General features: G+C 43.6%; 3 protein-coding genes across 5 annotated transcripts in view; 1 reads left to right on the top strand and 2 right to left on the bottom strand.

Moving 5' to 3' along the window:
• The first annotated feature begins 1,371 nt into the window (after positions 1-1,371).
• GRPEL1 (GrpE like 1, mitochondrial) lies at positions 1,372-7,687 on the top strand. The gene is made up of 4 exons (XM_042053128.1): positions 1,372-1,482; positions 2,327-2,495; positions 3,988-4,069; positions 6,450-7,687. Exons 1-4 carry the CDS (start codon positions 1,412-1,414, stop codon positions 6,794-6,796), a joined length of 669 nt encoding a protein of 222 aa, XP_041909062.1. The 5' UTR covers positions 1,372-1,411; the 3' UTR covers positions 6,797-7,687.
• A 1,479-nt stretch (positions 7,688-9,166) lies between these two features.
• TADA2B (transcriptional adaptor 2B) lies at positions 9,167-15,396 on the bottom strand. The gene is made up of 2 exons (XM_042053127.1): positions 15,102-15,396; positions 9,167-13,790 (listed from the first exon to the last, which is right to left on the bottom strand). The coding sequence occupies exons 1-2, from the start codon at positions 15,369-15,371 to the stop codon at positions 12,798-12,800; spliced, it is 1,263 nt and encodes a 420-aa protein (XP_041909061.1). The 5' UTR covers positions 15,372-15,396; the 3' UTR covers positions 9,167-12,797.
• A 1,759-nt stretch (positions 15,397-17,155) lies between these two features.
• Positions 17,156-21,441, bottom strand: part of TBC1D14 (TBC1 domain family member 14) — a 65,391-nt gene continuing 61,105 nt past the window's right edge. For all 3 annotated transcript variants that reach the window (XM_042052933.1, XM_042052932.1, XM_042052934.1), the window contains one exon: positions 17,156-20,490. In XM_042052933.1, coding sequence (XP_041908867.1) covers positions 20,425-20,490 — 66 coding nt within the window. In that variant the 3' untranslated portion in view covers positions 17,156-20,424. The remainder of the gene's footprint in view (positions 20,491-21,441) is intronic.

Genomic DNA, 21,441 nt, shown 5'->3' with positions numbered 1-21,441 from the left:
TTCTTCATGGTCTTTTGTGGATACCATCCTTTACGTCTGTTTTTGTTTTTCTCCTTGTTCTTTCTGATTCTTTCTCAGCATTATCTTAATAAATTTCCTCAATTATTTCTTTCAGCACTTCTGACGATGAAGCTTGAAATTTGTGGCTCATCAGCTTTCTGGAAAGCAGATACTGACCACACTACAGCCACTCCATAAGGACAGGACACAGCACACAACCCTCCTCTTTGCTGTGTTCTGTACAGGCAAGCTATGGGACTGTACCAGTGTCACATCACAGAACAGCTGTCAGAAAAATAAGACTCAATGGGATCTAAAGTTGCCACGGGATGAGGGGACTGACCTCATGTACCATTTATCCTGCTTTCTGCACAGACTGTGACACAGCCCATCCCAGGCAAACCAATCTGCTGAATAAAGGCCATGCCGGTACTCAGGTAGACTCTGCCAAAGTTCCACTGTACTGAGCAAGGTCCTGCAGGATTCTCACGCAACAAGCCAAAAATGTCTTCTACATCTTCTTTTTTAGTAAATACTTTAATTATTCACTCCAATGTAATATTTACTAAATTTGCATTATGGTATCTGCATCTTTATCCTTCAGATTTCATTTGCAGAGTGCACAAACACATGCAGGAATCAGGCTAACAGCTGATGTTCAGGCATCTGTGCACAATCTAGCACTCAACTTCGAAGCTGTACAATAAATAGGTGACCTCAATTTTTTTTCCTCCCCTTTAACAGGATATTGACAAAGAAACTGACAAACTGCCCAAGTTCAGCTACCCCAGTATCGCAGAGCAGGGTTCCCGTAGCCTCCAGTTACACAGGACACTTGCACAGCTTGCACAAGCAGGTGGCCAAATCTAGTGGATTAGCAACATTATCCTATTTAATGAAAGCTCAAGATTTCATTAAATGAAATTATTGTCCAGCAAGCGTGTACAAAGCAGTTACAGCGAGTGTGTGTTGTCACAGGATGGAAACCTCTGTGTGGGGGTTTGCAAACTGCTGACGGGTGCTACAGGGTGTTGTTGGTAACAGAGTTATCTGACACTTAAAATGAGCTGAAATCTTCAAACTTTTCCAGTGGCAGCTCGGACACGGACGCCGTGGATCACGCCAACAGCAGCAACCCAGCGGCGAAACAGCCCCCGCCTCTCCCGTCCCACACAAAATGGCCGCCCGGCACGCGCCCCGCCCGCGGCCCCGCCCGCCGCGCGTCACCGGGGGCGAGGCGCGCGCGCGCCTCTGGGCGCTCCGCCGCGCCCCGGAATAGCCGCCTGTTCGGCCCGGGGCGGCGCGTCCCGCCTGCTGATTGGCTCCCGGCCGCGTCACTCCCGGCCCGCTGGCTCGCTGATTGGCGGCGGCCGGGGGGCGGGGCGAGGCGGCCGGCGGGCAGGAAAGCGCCATGGCGGCCGTGGCCCAGTGCGTGCGGGGTGCGCTGCGCCCGCGCCTCCCGCTGCTGAGCGTCGCGCTGAGGTGAGGGGGTCGCGCTGCGCCGCCCGCCCGTCACCGGACATTCGGGCCGGGGCCGCGTTCACCACCGGACCGGGAGGAGAGCGAGGCTCGGCGCCGCCGCGCTGAGGTCCCAAGCCCCAGTGAGCCCCGTCTGAGAGCCGGGATGGGCCGGGGCCGCCCCCATCCCCCGCCGCTCTTCGCTGCCTTTCCTTGCTCCTCTCTGGGAGAGCGGCCTGGCCCGGCCCAGCCCTGCGGGGAGCCTGGAGGGCTCCCGGCCCGGAGTGTCCATGCGGCGGGCGGGGATCCGAGCCCTTGTGTCAGCGCGGCGCTGATCCCGCAGCCTCGTCCGGGTGGCTCAGCTCGCTCAGCCTTGAAAACGTCAGGAAGGGATGAAGAGTCATTATTTATGCAGGCAGGCCTGTCCTTGCCGCGGTGTTTGCGATACAGCAGGGATAGGCGGCACGGGGCGCGCCGCTCCAGAGGCCAAGCCCTGTTCTGCGCGTGTGGTTTCAGGGAGGCTGTTGCCGGCGATTGCCTCACGGAATTTGTTTCCGGATAGAGCACTGTGCTGAAAACGAGCTCATACTCCCTTTAAAAGTGCTGTGACTCTATAAACTGAGTGTAATGGACACTTACAAGCTGTCTTGAAGCAGTTATTTTCTGCTACAGTTTAAATGGTCGGACATATGTTGCTTCTGACGGAGGGTTCTGCACACAGTATTCACAGGCCTAGAATTGTATGAATTCTTGCTTTGATGTCAGAATTTTGTGGACATTGCATGTCAAAAGTGTCTGGTATGTCTAGAAAATGCTAATACCGTACAAAATAAGCAACAGAATAATAATGTCCATCTTTTTGCCTTAGAACATCTCCACGACTGCTTTGTGCAGCAACACAGCAGAAAAACAGTGGCCAGAACTTGGAAGAGGACCAGAGTCAGAGCCAAAATGAGCAGAAGGTGGAACCCAGCTCTGCTGAAAAACTGCTAGCTGAAGAAAAGGCCAAACTGGAAGAACAACTAAAAGAAGTTACTGTAAGTGTCTCTGGGTTATTAGGTTGCACAAATTGTGTGCCCTAGAGCCTTCACTGTGGCCCAGTGAAGCCCAGTGCACAGTCTGCATACAGTTACATGACTCCTGTTTAGTTGAATAAAACCCACAGTTTGATAATTTCTTTAAAGTACATGTACTACAAGATCTGGGATGCATCTCTGGTCCAAAATTAAGATATTGGATAGTTTTCTTCCAGTTTCTGGGTGGAATTGGAGCGTCTCCTGCCTGAAAATTTGTTGCTGATTTTCACATAGGTTTTGCTCGGTGGAGAAATAATTTTTGGGAGCCATGGAAGGGTGTGAGTGTGTGTTTCTGGTTGTGTGCATTTCTGTGTGTTAAGAGTAGACTTCATGGAAACAGCTGCTGACTTTCCAAAGGTCAGAGTTAATGATGCTTAGCTTTTATACAGTAGTGTACGTGCACCATAGTTAAGAAGTTTCAGACTTTGTCTGTTGGAGAGCCCTTCCGACATGAGACTGAAACATGACATTCCTTCTGTGTGGCCTCGTGTATCTTGCATTCTCTCCCATGCACAACTCCAGCAGAGAGTGAAGGATGCCCTGAGAGGTGGGAGATGGCCATTAAGCAAAGGCATTAATGAGTGCTTTATATAAAATGTCTTTCTGGAGCATTTGAGACTTTGAGAGATAGCTCAGAACCTTCTATAGAACCAGCACCTATGGATCCTACATGGATTAAGTTTGCTTTCTGTTGCCCTTCCCAGAGCTCTGCAGGAGAAATCTGAGATATCATTTAATGTCTTTGTTTGCTGTTGGCTGCCCAATGCAGCTCTTCAGGCAGCTTGTTGACTTTTTTTATTCTGTTTTGAGATTGTTCACTGGCATATGAAGGTCAGACACATTCAGGGTGGAAGCCCACCATTCTGGGTTAGGTGGTGAAGCACTCAGCCTGAATTTTTATTTTATTAATTTTATTGAATTTCACATCTTAGTACATCTGCTGTTAAATGGCCATATTTCTAGGAATAGACCAAAACTTGACCTAAACAACAGATGAGTTAGGCTTCATAGTTTGTAAAGGCTGAGAAAACTGGAGGGCACTCTGTGGTACGTATGCAGAAGGAAGAGATGGTTTAAAAGTCATGGCTGGGTTGAATCTGATTTGCCATAGTGTCAGTGTATCTCATGACTGATGAAGGATTTCTGAGAGCACACAGCAGAAAAAGCAGAAATACTGTTTCTTCCAGCTAATCTGGTGACAAATACCGAGAATCTGGAAAACCAACTGATTTCCTTTCCCTCGTTTCTGTCCTTGTAAAGTGAAGCAAACATTTGTCTTGGCAGGAGGGGTGGTGTGATAATTGCATGTTATTTCAGATTGCCCTGAATGGTGGATTTAGGCTATGAAACTGTTTAAAATGCTGTTTTATACTGAATATGCTAGTGTGAATTATTGTCAGCTGCCTGACTAGAAGGAATAAAATCTCTTCTGTTACTGGTTTTTCTTCTTCAGGACAAGTACAAGCGTGCCTTGGCAGATGCAGAAAACATAAGGCAAAGAAGCCAGAAACTGGTAGAAGAGGCGAAGTTATATGGTGAGTGGAGGCTCCTCTGGTGCTTACTCAGTAAGACCCTGGAAATGCAAAGACTGGCCTTGCAGTACTGACAGGATGTACTTCCCAGTGATTCTGGCTACTTGGTTAAAAAATGCATTTGAGGCAGAGAGGTTTGAACATTTCCTCAATTTACATCAGAATTGTGACCATCTCCCCAGCCAAGGGCAAGACTTAAACTGCTGAAGTCAACAGCTCACATTTTCTTTAAATTTGGTATCTGGTTTCCTACAACATGTACTGCATTAGCAGATTTTTTTTTTAGGAAGTCTGCAGCCTGAAGTTTGCCTTTTTCACTTATTTTGGTCTCATATCTGACCAAGAGCATGGAATATTTGTTTGCCTTCTGGTTTGGGTTTTTGGTTTGAGTTTTTTTTGGTTGGTTGTTTTGTTTTGTTGGTTGTTTGGGGGTTTTGCGGGGTTGTTTTGTTTGGTTTTTGTTCTTCGTGTTTGTTTTGAATTTGGTTCTTTCTGATTTTGGGGTATTTTTTGTGGTTTGTTTTTTTTTTAGCCTTTTACAGTTGAATAACTGTTCTGTTGAAGGCCATAGCTTCCAAATAGAAGCAATATTTCTAAATGAATGGATTTTTTCAGTGGTAAGAATGCACAATCACTGGCTGTGAGGAGTGCTAGAAGCACATCTTCTTTCAAGAGCCAGGCTGCTAACATCTGATTTAGCTTTTTCACACTTCCAGCACAAATCTGTAAATCAGCAATTGTGTGGAAATGCTGCAGCAGAAGAGTGCTGTTCTATCCTGGCGTTTGACTGCCACTCTGCCTCAAAAAATAAGTTACTCTTTTTCACCACACACCATACACAGCTGTATAGTTTAATTCTGAATACACAAGTTCTAATTTCTGAATTCAGGGTCTTCAGTTAATGTGTACTGTAAGAAAAAGTACATAGTACTCTTGCACTCTTTTTCATGGATGTTTGAGTGCCTCATCCTGAGGTTGATTAGAAATAAGCTTTGTTACACTAATGTTCTACTTACTGCAAAGGACTTTGAGTCCTGTCTGAGCTCAGAGATGCTACAGTAGAAATTAATTTATCTTGAAAACTAAATTACATATAATCTGTAAGTTTTATTGCTTGTGCATGACTGCTTGTTCTGTTGAAGAAAGAGAAACTCATTTTTGAGACTTGCATAAATTCAGAGTTGCAGTCAGAGAGATTTGCAAATAGCAATAAAAAACTGAACCAAACCACCTTCTCAAGAGTTTGGTTGTTTGATTTGATCCAGATCCACATAACTAGACAGCTGGTTTATCTATATTTGCTACAGTTCAGCTTCAACCACAGCTCTAGTTTTTAGTTTAAAACCATGATGTGTTTTTTTCAGATTTTTGGAACTACTTGGACGTTGTTACTGGTCTGTAAAGAGCTTGAGTCTCTACAGAGTTGTGCAGTTGTTAGAGAGACTCTTTCCTGAGAACTAGGTGATCCCCACAGATCTTGTAAGGTGCTTCCATAGTTGTGGGGATTTTTTGTTTAAACCAAAGGTTTGTCCTCTGGTAATGGTCATACCACTTCTTGGTAAGGAAAAAAAAAATCCAAAAAGTGAGCTAAAAAGGCTGACTCTGGCTTAAAAAAAAAAACAAAACAACAAACCAAAAACCGAACCAAAATCCAGTGCTGTTTGTCCTTTGCTTACGTCTATGTAGAAATGTGTTATTTTATTGAACTGTTCTGATTTTTTCTTGATTGCTAGTGAATTAAGTGAGATTAGTCCAGATTCTCTAAGTGTGAGCCAGAGAACAGCTTCAGGACAAGGACTATGATTAACTTGGAAATAGCTCAGTATTTGCAAGGCACAGCTGCTGACTTTGTAGAAGAGGTTTGTAGTGGTAGGGAGAGGTGTGAGTTCTCTTCATACAAGGAAGAATCCCTGTTCATCTCTTGGAATCCTTGTCAGTCTGATTACATGCTTTGTCTTATGCAAATATTTTTATCACATCAGATTAAAGGGTAGGAATAGGGCAACATAATGCTTTGAACTTCAGGTGATGAGAGAGATGTGAGGAAATTATATGAAGCCATCTGAAGATTTTGGTAACTTTGGTAAGAATTTTAACTGTTATTGTTAGGTCATTAGCATAACTTTAGCTCTTTTGAGTTGAAGTAACATTTTGTTCCATAGAAGAGATAGTGTAGATTTCAAGGTATCTGTAATAGTTCTTTATTATCATCCAAAACTGGACAGGACATTTTACCCCAAATGATTACGGTATCATGTATCTTCTTAAACTTTTAAGAGTACAGATTATTGCTGTAGGTTTTGGGGTTGTGAGGTTGGGGTTTTTTAACACTTGTTTCCCTCAGTGGACTAATCCCATTCTCTCCTCTTTTATGCATTTTCAGGGATCCAGAGCTTCTGTAAGGACTTACTAGAAGTTGCAGACATTTTGGAGAAAGCAACAGAAAGTGTTCCAAAAGAAGAAATTAAGGATGACAATCCTCACTTAAAGAGCTTATATGAAGGTCTTGTTATGACAGAAGTACAGATTCAAAAAGTGTTTAAAAAGCATGGCCTGCTCAGACTGAACCCTGTTGGAGCCAAGTTCGATCCCTATGAACACGAAGCGCTGTTCCATGCTCCTGTGGAGGGGCAGGAGCCTGGCACGATTGCGTTGGTGTCCAAGATTGGCTATAAGCTGCACGGGCGCACGCTGCGGCCCGCCCTGGTGGGTGTTGTGAAAGACGCTTAGCTGCTCAAGCTGAGAGTTTCAAATGCCATACAACTATTAAACAGCTGGATGGTTTTTCTCTTACACCATGCTTTCCTCGTTCCTCTGCTCCCTGAGAGGTTTAAATGAGTTGGTTGAGGTCTCCCACTGAAAATGAAGTAACCAATGAAATTCTCCTGCTTGGTGGCCTTCAACATCACTGTTCCATAAGCTGCTTCTTCGGAACTACAAGAGCCATTAAGCCCTCTAATGCTTTAGATTAGATAATGTTTTTTGCAACTATTGCTCCTGAGAAGGTGCATTAAATTGGAAAGAATGAAACACTCACAAGAATGTTGCAATTTCAAGTTTATCACTGTGTGTAGATTGAAGATCCAGATAGTGGTTCAAACACTTCCCTTGGTTCTGTAGAATCTCACATTGCAGAAGTGGGTAAAGTAGTACAAATAACCTGCTTTCTGCAAGCACCCATCAGCTTTTACACAACTGATGTGATAAATGCCATTTTTTCTATTCAAAAATAATCTCAACAACTGAAACTGATACCTGTGTGAATTGTAAACTGTAAATAAATGGCAGTGGAGATTAGGTATCTTTTGTAATTGTTCAACCTTTTTGTCTTGTACTAACATTGAATCAAGAAAACCATCTAATACTTGTATGGCATTGAAGAACCAATAGAATTTATCCTATCTCTGGATTTTTAATTTAATGTTGTATAAATTGGTTTAAACAATTTTGATAGTCTTGTAACTTCTAGCTTTGCAATCAGTTTTGTTACGCAAACTGTAGTTACAATCCTGCTGAGAGCCAGAAGACCCAAAGTGAGTTGCTGAGACTTTGGCATATGATTTCTTTTAGACTTACATAAATAATTGCATGTAAGTGGCTCAAACAAAAATGTGAACTTAAGTTTCATTTTCATTATTTCTTACATTTACTCAGCTTGGATCTTAGGTTGCACCCCATGCAGAACTTTTCCCTATGCAGCTCTTGCCATGTCTAACTCCAACTGCTGCCCCCAATCCTGCAGAATCAGGCTAAAATACAATACATGATTAACTGAAGGTTTTATCCTACATTTGTCTGGTCACCTGGATAGGAGTGGGTGGAACCTGGCAAATTACACAACTTATAAAGCATCCATCCTCTTGTATCCTGGAAGCCCATACTATTAACAAACAGGACAGAATCTTCAAACTTAGGGAAGTTATTAGGTCCTGTAAAAAGTAAGTACTTCTGAATTTTTTACCATGTTTCTGGTTATCGTGGATTAAGGAGCTTCTTACCTTAAAGTCAGGTATTGATTCCCTTTCTGTGGTTCAGATGCAGAGTTGCCAAGAGCTTATTGAACATTGGACCTGCTCACGGTTCCTTAAGGCATTTTTCCCAGTGCTGGTTTGCCTCATGGGAATTAAACAGTTAACCAGGAACAGCCTAAGTGCATACAAGTGTTTGGAGATTAGTTATGTTTAAGAATTCATTCTTTCTCAACTCCTAAGAAAGAATGCTGTGACTGGGTAGAGGAAGGAGAACAATTTCTTGGTGTGTGAAGACAACTACAGTGTTAATTTTTTAAAATTAATCGAGTACAGGGAAAAAAATGCAAAGATCAGATTTAAACATATGGGGAAAAAAAAGGGACTCCATATACTGAAGTTGAATTTAGAAGTATCTTCCCTCCATCTGGGTTTAAGAGCACACTGTAGATGTGTGAAGTAGGACTGAAGAAATGATTTTGTTGCACTTTGATTAGGACCTGTTCTCAGCTGATGCCGAAAAGGACCAGGTTCCATTTTATATACCTTTTAAGAACTGTCATGTTGTTTTGTCTCCTCCCAATCCCTCTGGATCTAAACTAAATGTAATAGTAACTTCTTTAACAGAATTTATTCCAATAGGAGTTAAAGGGACAGCTTCTTCCCTAGCAGATGAAGGTTTTGTTAACGAGCTTCCCAGTGCCTCACACAAACTGTCATTTTTGGACTACATTACTTCATTTGGGGTGTTCTTAAACACAAGTTCCTGTTAAATGTTCAACACAAGGTTCATCTTTAAATCTGGTAACTGACTCTCATTTAAGTGGTTCCCCTTCCCTGGCCTGCCCTCAAAGGGGCTTTGGCACTGAGTGGGTCAGTCTAGGGAGAGCTTGAACCACCTGTGCACTCTGCCATACCGTCAGGAAGGAGCACTGAAGAAATCAAAGAACAGAGGAAAGTAGTTCTGAAATTTAAGCACCCAACAAAGCTACCACCAGTACTAGCTATTTCATAAACACCACATTTCCACCCATCGCATTTAGCTACAATGCATCTCCACCTGTTCTTGGAAAGACTTCAGCCATTTTCCTCATTGCCCAAACTACATTATTGTTAAATCAATCATGGAAAGGAACTTTAATACAAGTTTATTTACCAATACACAATGCAAAAATCTAGTAAAACACTGTGTGCACAACATTAGTTAGGCTTTGTGTGATTTCAGCACAGGCGTTTGTGTGTCTGGCACAGCTACACCAGTAAATGTCAATGCAACATTCCCTTCAAGGAAGAAAGAAGCTGATGAGCTGAACGTGCTCATGGGGTATCTTGCTTCACAGTATTTAATGTGTCATCACTTAAGAGTGACTGGGACACATGCAAAAATATTTTGTGAGAAGAGTAAACCAGAAGGCTCAGGAAGCCTGTTTCAGTTGTAAAGGAATTGGATGCAGTGGCCACACAAGAGAATAATGGCAGAGTGCTTAGTGTGTGTGATTTACAAGGCAGTTCATGGTCACAGGCTAGTGCAAACCTCCAAACACTGTTCTTACTGCTTGCTGGGCCTGCCACGGAGCAGGGGGCAGGAGGGGCCAGAGCCAGAATACTCTGCAGCATCCAAGCCCTGGGAGATGGATGCTCCCTTCAACTCAGCGCTGGGATGGGCACACACAGCACAGCCCCTACCCAGAGCACAAGATCAGTATTTTGAACAGCTTAGAGAATGTTGCTTTTTCATAGGCTTACATCAATGTTGTTAAGACAGATACTATCATTAGTAATAACTTTAATTAGAAAAGTCAAGAGCATTAAGCATATAAAACACCTTGTCATTAGCAACATGAAGGCTGGGTTATTTGTACAGTACAGGAAGCACTTCCAGATCAACACAAAATACAAGTTGAAAGAGCTCTTTGCCATCTCAGCCCCTTCACCACAGAAGAGCAGCAGCATTGCTGTAGTAAATTGCTGGATTAACATTAACTGCATCTCAATTTATAAGCAATCAAACAGAAAACCAGCAGCTCATAACAAAGGAATGCTTAGACTAAATCAGTTCCATGTGAAATATGGAACAGCAGCATCCTCTAGTGCAAGTCACCTTTAAAATTAAAAAGCATAGCTGACAATGAGACATTGCTTCTAGGGAAGCCCTTTCCAAGGGACTAGTATTTGCTAAAGCAAACATTTACCACCTTGAGTTAGCTTGCAAGTACAAAATAAATATTGATATCCATATTGCATACATTAAAAATACTTTATTTTACATTCATTTTGATGTTCAATAAGTTACGTCTAGCACCAAAGAAACATTTTGGAGGGGTTGAGGAATTAAGAAGCTACAAAGTGTAAATGCAGAATTCACTTCAACATTTAAATGACTCATTGGTGCCTAGATTTTTTTCCTAAGTTATTGTTCAGATGGGCTTTACACTATTGCTTCAGTTAAACTGAGATGTGCCAAAACAGTGTAGAAATATGAAAATCACAGATTTGAGGGAAAAAAACCCAGAAGAACCAGAACCAAAACCAAAACAATTCTCTTAAACTCCCAGCTACATGCAGAATTGAGGCATCATAACACCATGTTATGGCAGTTAAGTAACAAGTTACAGGAAGAACCAAATTGCATAACTAGAATGCTGAAAAGACAGACTGAGCTTCTCTCCCACAGGAGTAGGACAGAGAAAATAACCAAGGGTTTATACCTTATGAACTTGTGTGCTGCTTGTACATGCATATAGGGTGAAAGTGGTTATTACAGCTACTCAGCACAGTGCAGTTAGCTCCACTGCTGCCAAGAAGAGACAATTTTGTCTCGAGTATGCCACAACAAACCAGTTACAGATAAGCCAAAGTATTATATCCCAGAGGACATAGCCCTTACCTTTTCTGAAGGGACATAACATCATAAGCTCAAAAGAAAAAGGCACTAGAGTTTTGGTTTTTTTCCTTAGAAATGCTGGCTTTGTAATTTTATTCTAATCTCTGGTAACACTATTTTGGTAATGCTGGATGTATTAAATGAAACCCAGTTCTGATCAGAATACCTCTGCCAAACTGCAGAATTAATACTGTTTTACAATTTTGTTGCATCCTCACTGACTACAGCCCAAAGCACCAAAGCAAGATGACATTTCCAGATCGTGCACTCATATTGAAGCCAGTCAGGTTCCAAGTTTTTGGTACACCTGCACTCCAGGAGACCTGCCCAGCCGGCCGCCAGTCACAGCTTCCTGCTCCAGACACAACCAGCAGAGAGGCTTAGGCACAAGTAAATCTGTGCCATCTTTCGTGTGGCAAACCACCACTTTTATTCATTTATTCAAATGCCAGCATGGGAATTTAAGGATGAAATGGGCATAAAAATCTTTTTATAATCCTTCTTCAACATCTTTTCCTTAATCAATAGCTCTTACTAGAACATCACTGTGAGTCTGGCATTTGTTTCCCACTGTGTTACATCCCAGGTGGTGCCTGGCTCCAGCAGCACTCCAGGCTGTAGCTGTCAGAACTGGGAGGAGATCCCTCCCAAGGTGCACTGTTCTACCTGTCAGTAAATTCAGATTCAATGTGCCTGGGCTGGTATGTTTCAAGGTATGTGCAATTAGAATCCTACAGTGGCTGGATTAAATGCTCCAAATTTAGAAACACTTTGTGCATTTTGACCAAATCTGCATCAATTGTTATTTTTGTTTTTAAAGACCAATCTCAGTGATCACGCTCCATTTGAGAATCTTGCTCCCTTTCCCTGACTTTCCAACAAAATCCAGAAGGAGGCAGCTACACCTCCTTAGCCTGTATGAACTCAGCACTTAAGATCCCAAAGGAGGAGGAGCAGGCTCCCCCAACAAGGACAAGCAGTGATTTTGCTGGCTGACACTTCCAACTGCTGCCAAAGACCTCACTGCCTATTCTCCCAAACCCCATTTCTGGCCCAAATCAGATATCTCACTGTAGCTGACCCCTCCTCTGGAGGAGGGCACCACAGCTGCTGGGGATTCCTGACACTCCAGTACCAAGTAGGAAACTCAAAGCTTCAGAGGGGTCTATCAGGAAACTCAAGTCAAAGCAATGCCTGGATTAGCTGGGAGCTCTTCAAAAACCCCCCTCCACAGCACAACTCCCTGAAGGCATCTCACCTACCACATTTCCTTCCTTCCTTCCCTCCTTTCACTCCCTGCCACGACTCATCCCTGCTGTATTCTCGACAGGAACTCTCATCCCCGTGTCCCCACGCCTTGGCTGTAGTTACTAAGGAGAATGTTCCAAAAGCTTAGCAATGGTCACAAAAGTCCCTGCTCACCTGCTCCTGAGCACAGGACTTTTGTAAGCTTCACTTTGCTGCCAGCATTATGCCAAAAAAACAAAGGGTGAAGAAAGTTTCCAGCAAATGAAACTATCTCCTACCTTCAAAGAAAAGCAAGGATTACACTGATATTCATTTATCCAATAGTACAGACTAAAGCAACTACTCTGGGACTACCAGACTTGAGTAAGTTCACATGAAAAAATCTGTTCTAATAATGTACCAAAAGCAGTGAAATCCAATGTAGAAGTTTCACAATTAAGTATTTTCCATGATTCAAAGCAAAAGTCTATTTGAGCCACCATGGATCATGATGACTGTGGGGGTTTATGTATTTGATTTTTTGTGTTTTTAAGCGACATGGTTTCTGTATCTTTGGGGAGGGAAGGAAAAAGTAACGGAGTCCTTGAGGCTGTAATGGGCCTCTGCTGTGTTTTTTCAGATCAGCTGAGTTTCATGAAGCATCCCTGGATATCCAACCACTTTCTGTCAGAAAGTTTAAAATCCTTTTCTTCAGTACCTTATCTAAGTAACTGGGAAGGCGACTCTTTGAAGGAATTCCTTGTCTTTTTTGGAGATGGTCTTTAATGATGATAGTTTTTACAGTCACATAACGTGCAGGACTCAAGTTCAGAGAACTGCAGAGCACCTTTTCCCTGTCCGATAAGAGTTCAAAGCCAGGCAGGTTTTCAATGGCAGCAAATTCACCTTCTTTACCCTCTTCCTTCCCTCTCTTGGAACTAGCTATGTTCTTGTTCTCCTTCCTCTTTTCCCGTTTGTGCCTGGCTGCCTCATACTCTGCCGACTCTTCCATTTTGGTGATCCCATTTCGCCGATACCGCTGCAGCTCCCGAATCTTTGCTCGAAGTATCCTCTCCTTGTGCATGTTCTCAAAGAAGTCTTCAAACTCCTTACAAGACATGAACTGGTACAAAGGCCTCAGTTTCAGCCTCAACTCCTTCTCTTCTTTTGTGATCTTTCGTTTGGGAGCTTTCTCCTTGTCTTTTTTATCCTTGCCCAGGAAGGCCGGTACCAAGTTATAGTCTCGCGCAATGTTCTTCCGCCGTTGCCTCTCCTTGAGTTTCCTTACGTACATGTCCACGTGAGCTCTTTTTAACTCGATCTCCACGTCGTCGTCATCGTAGTTTACCGAAAGGCCGCTGATCAGCGTCTCGGCGTCCTGGTCGTACTCGATCTCGTAGTCGTCGCGGAGCGGCATGTAGCCCAGCTGCTGCTGCTCGGCCACCGAGATGTCCAGCGGCGGCAGCGGCGTCGTCAGGCTGGGGGACAGCGGGCCGCCACTGGGACACGTGTGGTCCGTCACTCTGTTTGGAATAGTGTCAGGGATGCAGGCTTTTCCCAGGTTGCCATGGATATACATGCTCACATAGTGTTCCATCACCTCCTGAGGTGTTCGGGATGCTCCCACATGAGCAGCCATGTCCTCCTAAACAGAAAAAAAGGAGAAGTGATAAAACGATTCCCATTACATCTCCAGCAGAATGAGCACTCAGGAAATAGCACAACTTTTCCCCTGCTCCTCAAAAGCCAACTTCCAGTACCTAAACTTCTCTAGCAATACTGGCCATGTTTCCATCAGATCTGCGATTTCAGCCCTGGATGAGTGTTTGCAGTGCACCCTGGTGATTCCTGAGAACCCACAGCACTCCCACAAAGCCAGCTCACCATGAGCAGGAAGCTGTCCAAGTCCCAAGCCAACACCAACAGGACTATACAGCTTGGGTTTTGCTTGTGTAGACCACATTACTGAGGAGCAATGTGGAAACAGACAAACAGTATTTACTGTGAGAATAACAGTATTTATTATTTTCTAGTTATTTAAGAACTAAGCAAGCTGCAATGATCTTACACTTTAAGGTTTTGAAAAAGTCTTTATATTTAACAAAGCAAAACATACGTAACAACAAATCAAGTCAATCAAAAATTAATCAAAGGGTCCAGCGGAGGGCAATGAGGATGACTGGGGGAGTGGAGTGTCTCTCTTACAAAGACAGGCTGAGGGAGTCGGGCTTGCTCAGCCTCGGAAAGAGACAACTGAGAGGGGACATCACCAGTGTCCATCAGTATCTGAAGGGAGGTGTCAGAGGATGGAGCCAGGCTCTGCTCTGTGGTGCCAAGCAATAGGACAAGAAGCAACAAGCAGAAACTGATGCACAGGAAGTCCCACATGTACAGGAGAAAGAACTTCTTCACTGTGCAGGTTTTCTGAGCTCTGGGGCAGGCTGCCCAGAGAGGCTGTGGAGTCTCCCTCACTGGAAATAGTCAAGAACCGTGTGGATGCAATCCTGTACAATGTGCTCTGGGATGACCCAACGTTGTCCCTTCCAACCTGACCCATTCTGTGATTGTGAAATGACGCTTTCTTACTGCTGTTTTTTAAAACCAAGCCTGCCTGTGCAGTGACAGGGAAGGCGAGCAGCCAGCCCGCAGCTGGGACATACCGAAGCCAAAGGCTGAGCACGGATAAGAGGCAGGTGCAAGATGTGTGACACGGACGCGCTGACGGGAGGCAAACGCAGACCTTCAGGTAGCGACAGGTCCGAGCTGCCGGGTGCGCTGCTCGGACCAGCGGGGAGCCCGCAGGGAGCCCGTCCGGCGCCACCCCCGGCACGGCCCCGCCAGACAGGGGCAGCTCGGGGTTCGCAGCGCAGGACCCGCCCCCGGGGGCTGCTGTCAGGACCGCCGGTCCGAGGAGGAGGATCGCCCCCTCCCCTTGTCCTCGCCCCTCACCCCTTACCCAGTTGCCGAAGCCGAACTGCTCGATGGCGTCCAGCAGCAGCTGCTCCTCACGGCTGCTCCAGCCGCCCTCGGCCTCGGCGCCCCAGAGGGTGAAGCGGCCGCCGTCCACCAGCTGGTAGCCGTGCCATCGGCGGTGCGGGCCGATCTCGGCGCCCGCCGAGAAGCACTCGGGGCAGAGCTCGATGTCGGCGCACTCGGTGCAGCGGAAGCGCAGCGGGCTCACCTCGGCCAGGCAGTACACGCAGTACTTCTTCCCCAGTTCCGCCATCTTACCCCGCCCGCGCGCGCGCGCGGCCGCGCCCCCGGCGCCCGCGCCGCCAATGGCAGCGCGTTCGGGGGGCGGGGCCGCGGCGAGCGCCAGCCAATGGGGCCGGGTCTGCCGGGCGCGGGGCGGTGTCAGGACGAGGGGGCGGCCCCGATTGGCCGAGCGGGGCCTGTCTGCCCTTCCCGCGGCCAATGGGAGAGGCCGCCCCCAGCGACGCCGCCGCGAGGGGCCGCCCGCGAGGGGGCGGGGCCGAGGCACGGGCAGGGGGCGGGGCCGGGCCGGTGCCCGGCAACGGGGGAAGCGGGGCGGGGCCGGGCCGGGCGAGCGGGGCACGCAGGCAGCGCGGCGGGAGGGGCCTGATCCTCCTCGTGACATTTCAAATGGAAGCGTCTCTTCCCCGGGCAGGTGAGGATTAAAGAAATAGAGCGATTCTTCTTGTAGTTGTACTCCTCTTGGCCCATGCAGAAAACGTCAGGCTGAAGCCTGAAATCCAAACGCTTGGAACCACCTTGAGCGCTCAGAAAGAACTGGTCAACGCTCTATGGACTTTGAGCACATGAAGAAAGAACTCGACTATCTGTGATGAAATCCTGAAGCTCAAAAAGGTCTCGGACATATACCATATTCTCAGCCACCTCATGGAAAAACTGGAGTTAATGGAAACAGAAAGCCAAGGCAGAAAGGCTGAACTGATGGGCGTCAAAACATGTCAGAGGAGAGCGATATCCTGACCAAAACAAAACCAGCCAGAGCCAGCCTGTAGAGAAACAACCCGAAACTGCAGCAGAAACGGGGTTTGCTTGATATTGAGATCCTGCTTCAGGACTTGGAGGAAAAGTTGGATACTGTAGAGCTGCTGAGTCAGTAGAAATGCCGCTGGAAACGCAGAAATGTCACTACGCTGGGCTGGCCCCTACTTGTAGGGGAATTCAGATAAAAAGCCAGAAAGCAAATTCCTCTTTTCTTGCTGAGCATGGCTGAAGAAACTTGGAATTATTATTTGGGAAAACAAGTAAAGTAAATCTAGTTTAGAACAAATGTGTGCAACTCCTGTAATAGATACAATAGAAAACTTTCAGTATTGAATTGGTATCAGCTTAGAGAGAACAAATCTGATTTCACATTCTAATTCTACACATCAGGAGATACTTCAGCAAAAGGCAGTGGGACAGCTGCTCGCTGGATAAACCGTGGCAGCCAAGGCTTTGCCTGTGTTCTGCATGTACCTTTATTGCACAGGTACTGCCTTCTCTCCCCTCTTATCTTTTATTTGGTCCTTCAACCTCTTTTCACTTAAGCAACAGGAAGCTTCTCCACTTTAAGTCCTGAAGTTACACCTACGTCAGAAGTAAAACAATACTGCCTTAACTTTAGCACAAAAATGCTTTGTGATTATGAAACTTGCAATAAACTAAGATTTCTTCTTTTCAAAACAAAGCCAGGATAAGTTATTTAAGCATATCTGAGTTCTGTGCATGTCACAAAGATATACTTACAACTACTTTTCATAATGAATTTATCAGACCTCAGGCCCAGTCTTAGAGAAAGGTGTATGAAAAGGGATAAAACCACAGGCATGGAAAGTATCAGATCTTCTAAAAGTATGATGGAATTTAACAGGTATTTGAACATGAGAACTTGGAAAGCATCAGCAAATAGTCCTCCACCTTCAATACAAAAATGGCCCAAAGTCCTCTTTTTGAACAGACAAAAACTGCAAAGCCACCTTTGAAGAACAAGACAAGTACTGGAATTTTTAATATCTGAATTACACTGACAGTAGCTGATTAAGATAACTTTACATGACTTTATTTAACAAAACCATATATTTACAGTTGAAAAAAGTTCCAGTTTGATACACATATCTAAACAAAACAAACATGGTAACTACATAACCCAATTTAAACATGATGTACAGGAGATGTACCAACACTTCTCTCTATGTCATTCTTATTTTAAAACATTCAAAAATAAGCTGTTACAAGGTACCTTTTCTTTTTCCAAATGAAATTGTTTACTAAATGAAATAACATTAATGATTGACTGCAGATTGAAGTTGCAAAACTGCTTTATTATAAAGTGCAGATTGTAAAGAATCCCAAAGCTGGTTGGAGTTTTCTGGTTTCTCTGATCTGCTGCAGGTACAGTGGTACTTTTGATGTGTTGCAGCAGTTTTATTTTGCCTTGAACACATGAAAAAAAGTCTGCTTGATGGGGACATTTGCTCCATAAAAGAAAATCTCATGCATCTTGTTACAGATCCTTTCAAGCACCTGAACAATAAAATTGTCAAATTTTTAAATGCAATTCCCTGAATTTCTTAAGTAAGATTTCTGTAATAGCTAATTAAGAGATTTGGTATACTGCAAGAAACTTGAAAAGCTCAGTGGCAAGGAATTCTATGCCATTACTACTCATCTCTGTTTTTGTCAAAATTCAGGCATTACCTTCAAATCAAGTTAATGAGAAGTTGCAATAATTGCATGTTTAGGCAGGTGACTTTTTTTCACATGTATTTTGTTTGAAAACAAACTGTGCAAAGCTCCTTATTGCATTGCTGTTTCTTCATTAAAGAACATACCTTATATACACAAAGAAATCCTTTACAAAATATATACAACTTCTAAGAACAGATCAAATCACAAAACAAAGTAATTACATTTGCAAGTAACAAACAGTGCACAAGTGTTGCAGCAGGCCTTTTCCCCACAACTGTGCCCACTGTCACTGTTACATTCAACATCTTATTGAGAAGAGAAAAAGAACAGGCTGTTGATGGCTGCCAAGGTACCTAATAGCTAAAAAAGCATTTTTAACCAGACAAATGAGCCACACTTGTAGACTCGCTTTAAAAGAAAATACAAATGTAGTTGCAATGAAGACTTAAACCACAAAGCCAGTTACAGTACCACCTAAAACTGTATACTGAGGAAAAAGTGATCTCTGTGTTTAAAACCGTTTGACAGCATAGTGCAAATGTTTCGGATGGCCTCTCGTATTCTTCATGGAAAGGCATATTTGTTGTAGTAATAGAAAAAGTAATATCAAAAAACACTTACTGACCTTCCTGCTTTCTATTGCACTTCAAAGCAACAAGTACCAGTCATTGGAGGACAAATTCTGTACAAATTTTGAGTGAATTAACACGTTTCCTATCACATCTTAACATCTATTTTCAGTAAGTGATGACCTAGATGATGCCTTGTGGAGGAATTAAGATGACCAACAAAAAAACCACATCCATTACACCAGGTACACAAAGTGGACAGGAGAAGAGGTCAGTGAGGTATTGGACTTGCAGGCTGCATTTGCATTACACATCTTTCAAAGTGACTATGAGTCCTCACTTACCAGGGAGTCTTGTTCTCACTCTTCTTACTATTACAATCAAATTATCCCTCATAGAAATAATGTCTGTACCAAAGGACCATGTTTTGATTACGTCCCACAGTCCTTTACATTGTATGTTGAGTTGAGCAGTGTGCAACTATTCTTCTTGGTTTTTATTTGGACAATGCCAAAATAATCAGCATAAACCAGCTGAAGAGCACTGGGAGACCGCTGACCATACAGCTGGAGGATTTATAACGCCTGTTCACAGTTAACACAAATATTGCTTCAGTTACATTTCCCTTTTCAATGATCATCATTATTATAAAATAGGTTTTACACTGTACACTATGCAATAAATATTCTTGTAAATCAGAGGCACTCACGATTTGCCCTTCAACATTCACCTGAATGCAGAGAGGATCTAAGATGTACAAGGATTTATGTAACAGCAGTTTGCTGCTGCTGTAACTTGCTCTCATGTATTAGAGGTCAGATAAAATGCTCAGAAATGACAGCTTGTACTTATGATGTCTGGCACATTTCCCAATAAACTTCTTTCACTTGTCACTCTATGGATCAGCTCCACATAACTTTCCCACTGCGGCAGCAGCAGCAGCTTTGGGAGATCCCACAAAACCTTTTTTTTTCAGCAGCAACACTGGCAAACATTAACTGCTCCCCTACCATACCTCCTCCTCAGTTCTGCCAGTGAGCAAAGCTGGGCTTAAAGTAACTATCAAAATTGCTTTTAACCATTTCTCAGTTTATCTGCTAAGTCCACAGTTTTATCTCCATGACTGGACACATGGCACAGGAGTAAGCAGCTGGTAGGCAAGAACATCCCGAAACAGCACTGCTCCAGTAGAGGGACACATGGAAACATGCATTTAGTAGGATGTGACCTTGGCTTTAAAAAGAGGAAAGAGAGTACATTTGGGAAATGATGCCACCTTAATACTAGAATGCTCTTGGTGAGTTTGGAATCTAGTCTGATGAATGGAATTTCCTCCATATGCACCCAGTCCATATTGGAAAAATAAATTTCCAAGGCATCTTGAAGAATAATTAGTTTTGCACTGCTAGTTTGACTTCTCTTCCAAGTTTACTTTCTACTTAACTTTTTCTTATTAAAGAAAGGAGTGTGGTTCTATGTCTACATGATTTCTTTGGTAAATGGGACCCCCAGCCTATAAAATCAGAAGCATTTCTAAAGAAATGGTCCTTACATCATTTAAAATTCCAGCACCAGTGATCTAAAATCCACATCCAGTTACTGTTACAGGTATTGGAAATATATCCTGCCTAAGAATGAAACAGGGGAATAGCTGTCAAAGCAACCAATATTGATGAATGTCCAGTCTTTTAAAACACCAAAGAAAAAAATTTTAAAAAACCCCAAACCCTTGATATTATTTTGTTTGACTGCTCTCAGCAGAAGTATAGAATGTGTAATGCTCTCCACAGCATATGCTCATACCACTAGAAGTTTAAGGCTAAGCCTAGGTTTAATTTATAAGGGGTTTATCCCCTATTTTCCTTTCCTTTTTTTTTTTTTTTTTTTTTACTCCTCCTCATTTTTCTTCTCTCCCCCTTAAGGCTATTCTACTACTAAATAGAACTCTGAACTAACACTTTGATTTGCAGGCTCATACATGTCAAACAGTAATCAATACTTTTGCCACTTTAGCTCTTTTCCTGGGAGTCACTGGAGGCAAACCCCATGTTAATGTTTGAGTGAAGGACTTCCTTTTTCCATTTCCCGGTTATCTTTCTGCAGAGCAGCCAGTATCTAGACATTTCAAGAAATGAGAGAGAAGAAAAGCATTAGATTTAAAAAATTACTCAATAATTTATTCTGAAGAGTTTCCAGTTATGTCTGAGCAATACTATTTTAACTATCAAATGTAATTAAATTTAGAGAAACTCTCCACTGACAAGAGACCTCTCCTGTAAGTCCTTGTGACATGGTGGATAGAAACAGATTTAACAAAGGTTTAAACATCATCTCCCCCCCAACATACACTTTTGAAGCCTGTTACTTGGGTACTTGGCAGAATAGGACCCCTATCTCTCCTCCTCCATGAGGGAAGCAGCAGCAGGCTGGGAATTTATTTGGAATGCAATCCTCATGCACACATGACATGTTGAAGGAAGGTCACACAATGAACAACTTGTAGAGCCACTCCTGCTGTGAAGGTTAGAAATCCTCATCTCAAAGAGAAAGCTGGAAATCCCCAGCATCTAAAGACACTGCTACCCCAGTAAAGAACCAGGAAAACCCAGTTGCACGTGAATTCCCCCAACCACTACATTTAACACCACCTTTCGTTTTCACTGCACGAAAGCAACTGGATAAAATGGGCAGAGCTCTGTAATGGAATGACTCACAAAGTGGGCTGTATTGCTGCTTTGAACAAAGAAGGAAAAAAAAGTGGGGGAGCTTCCACTCTCTGACATGAATGGCTGTTACAGCCACTTAATGATTTCCACATTCAGGTGACATCTTTTTTCTTTACACTGGAATTTAGTTGAAATTACGGTGATAAAACAATTTCTGAAATCCCATACTAAATCCCAATACAGAAGTCAAGAGATGCAATCACTTCTGTAGAGCCCAAAATTAGGCAGAGTAGAGATCTTCAAGAAGATTAAGATGACTGTATGATAGTGTGTCCTGACAAATTGTCATCTTCTCCCAAGGAGTAGATTTCTGCTTTTAAGTATCAGGTTGTAATGTTGC

Source organism: Corvus kubaryi, unplaced genomic scaffold (genome assembly GCF_017639235.1).
Source record: "Corvus kubaryi isolate FWS band 111438036 unplaced genomic scaffold, C.kubaryi_AGA036_p1.0 split1-131, whole genome shotgun sequence".
Classification (NCBI taxonomy): Eukaryota; Metazoa; Chordata; class Aves; order Passeriformes; family Corvidae; genus Corvus; species Corvus kubaryi.
The sequence above is the reverse complement of the archived record's forward strand: the minus strand, read 5'-3'. Positions and strand labels throughout refer to the sequence as shown.

Bases quoted from the DNA above. Each gene is read 5' to 3' on its own strand.
- GRPEL1 (XM_042053128.1), top strand. From the start codon at position 1,412: ATGGCGGCCGTGGCCCAGTGCGTGCGGGGTGCGCTGCGCCCGCGCCTC. The intron at 1,483-2,326 runs GTGAGGGGGTCG...TTTTTGCCTTAG, and splicing joins CTGCTGAGCGTCGCGCTGAG to AACATCTCCACGACTGCTTT. The intron at 4,070-6,449 runs GTGAGTGGAGGC...ATGCATTTTCAG, and splicing joins AGAAGAGGCGAAGTTATATG to GGATCCAGAGCTTCTGTAAG.
- TADA2B (XM_042053127.1), bottom strand. From the start codon at position 15,371: ATGGCGGAACTGGGGAAGAAGTACTGCGTGTACTGCCTGGCCGAGGTG. The intron at 13,791-15,101 runs GTAAGGGGTGAG...TTTTCTGTTTAG, and splicing joins AGTTCGGCTTCGGCAACTGG to GAGGACATGGCTGCTCATGT.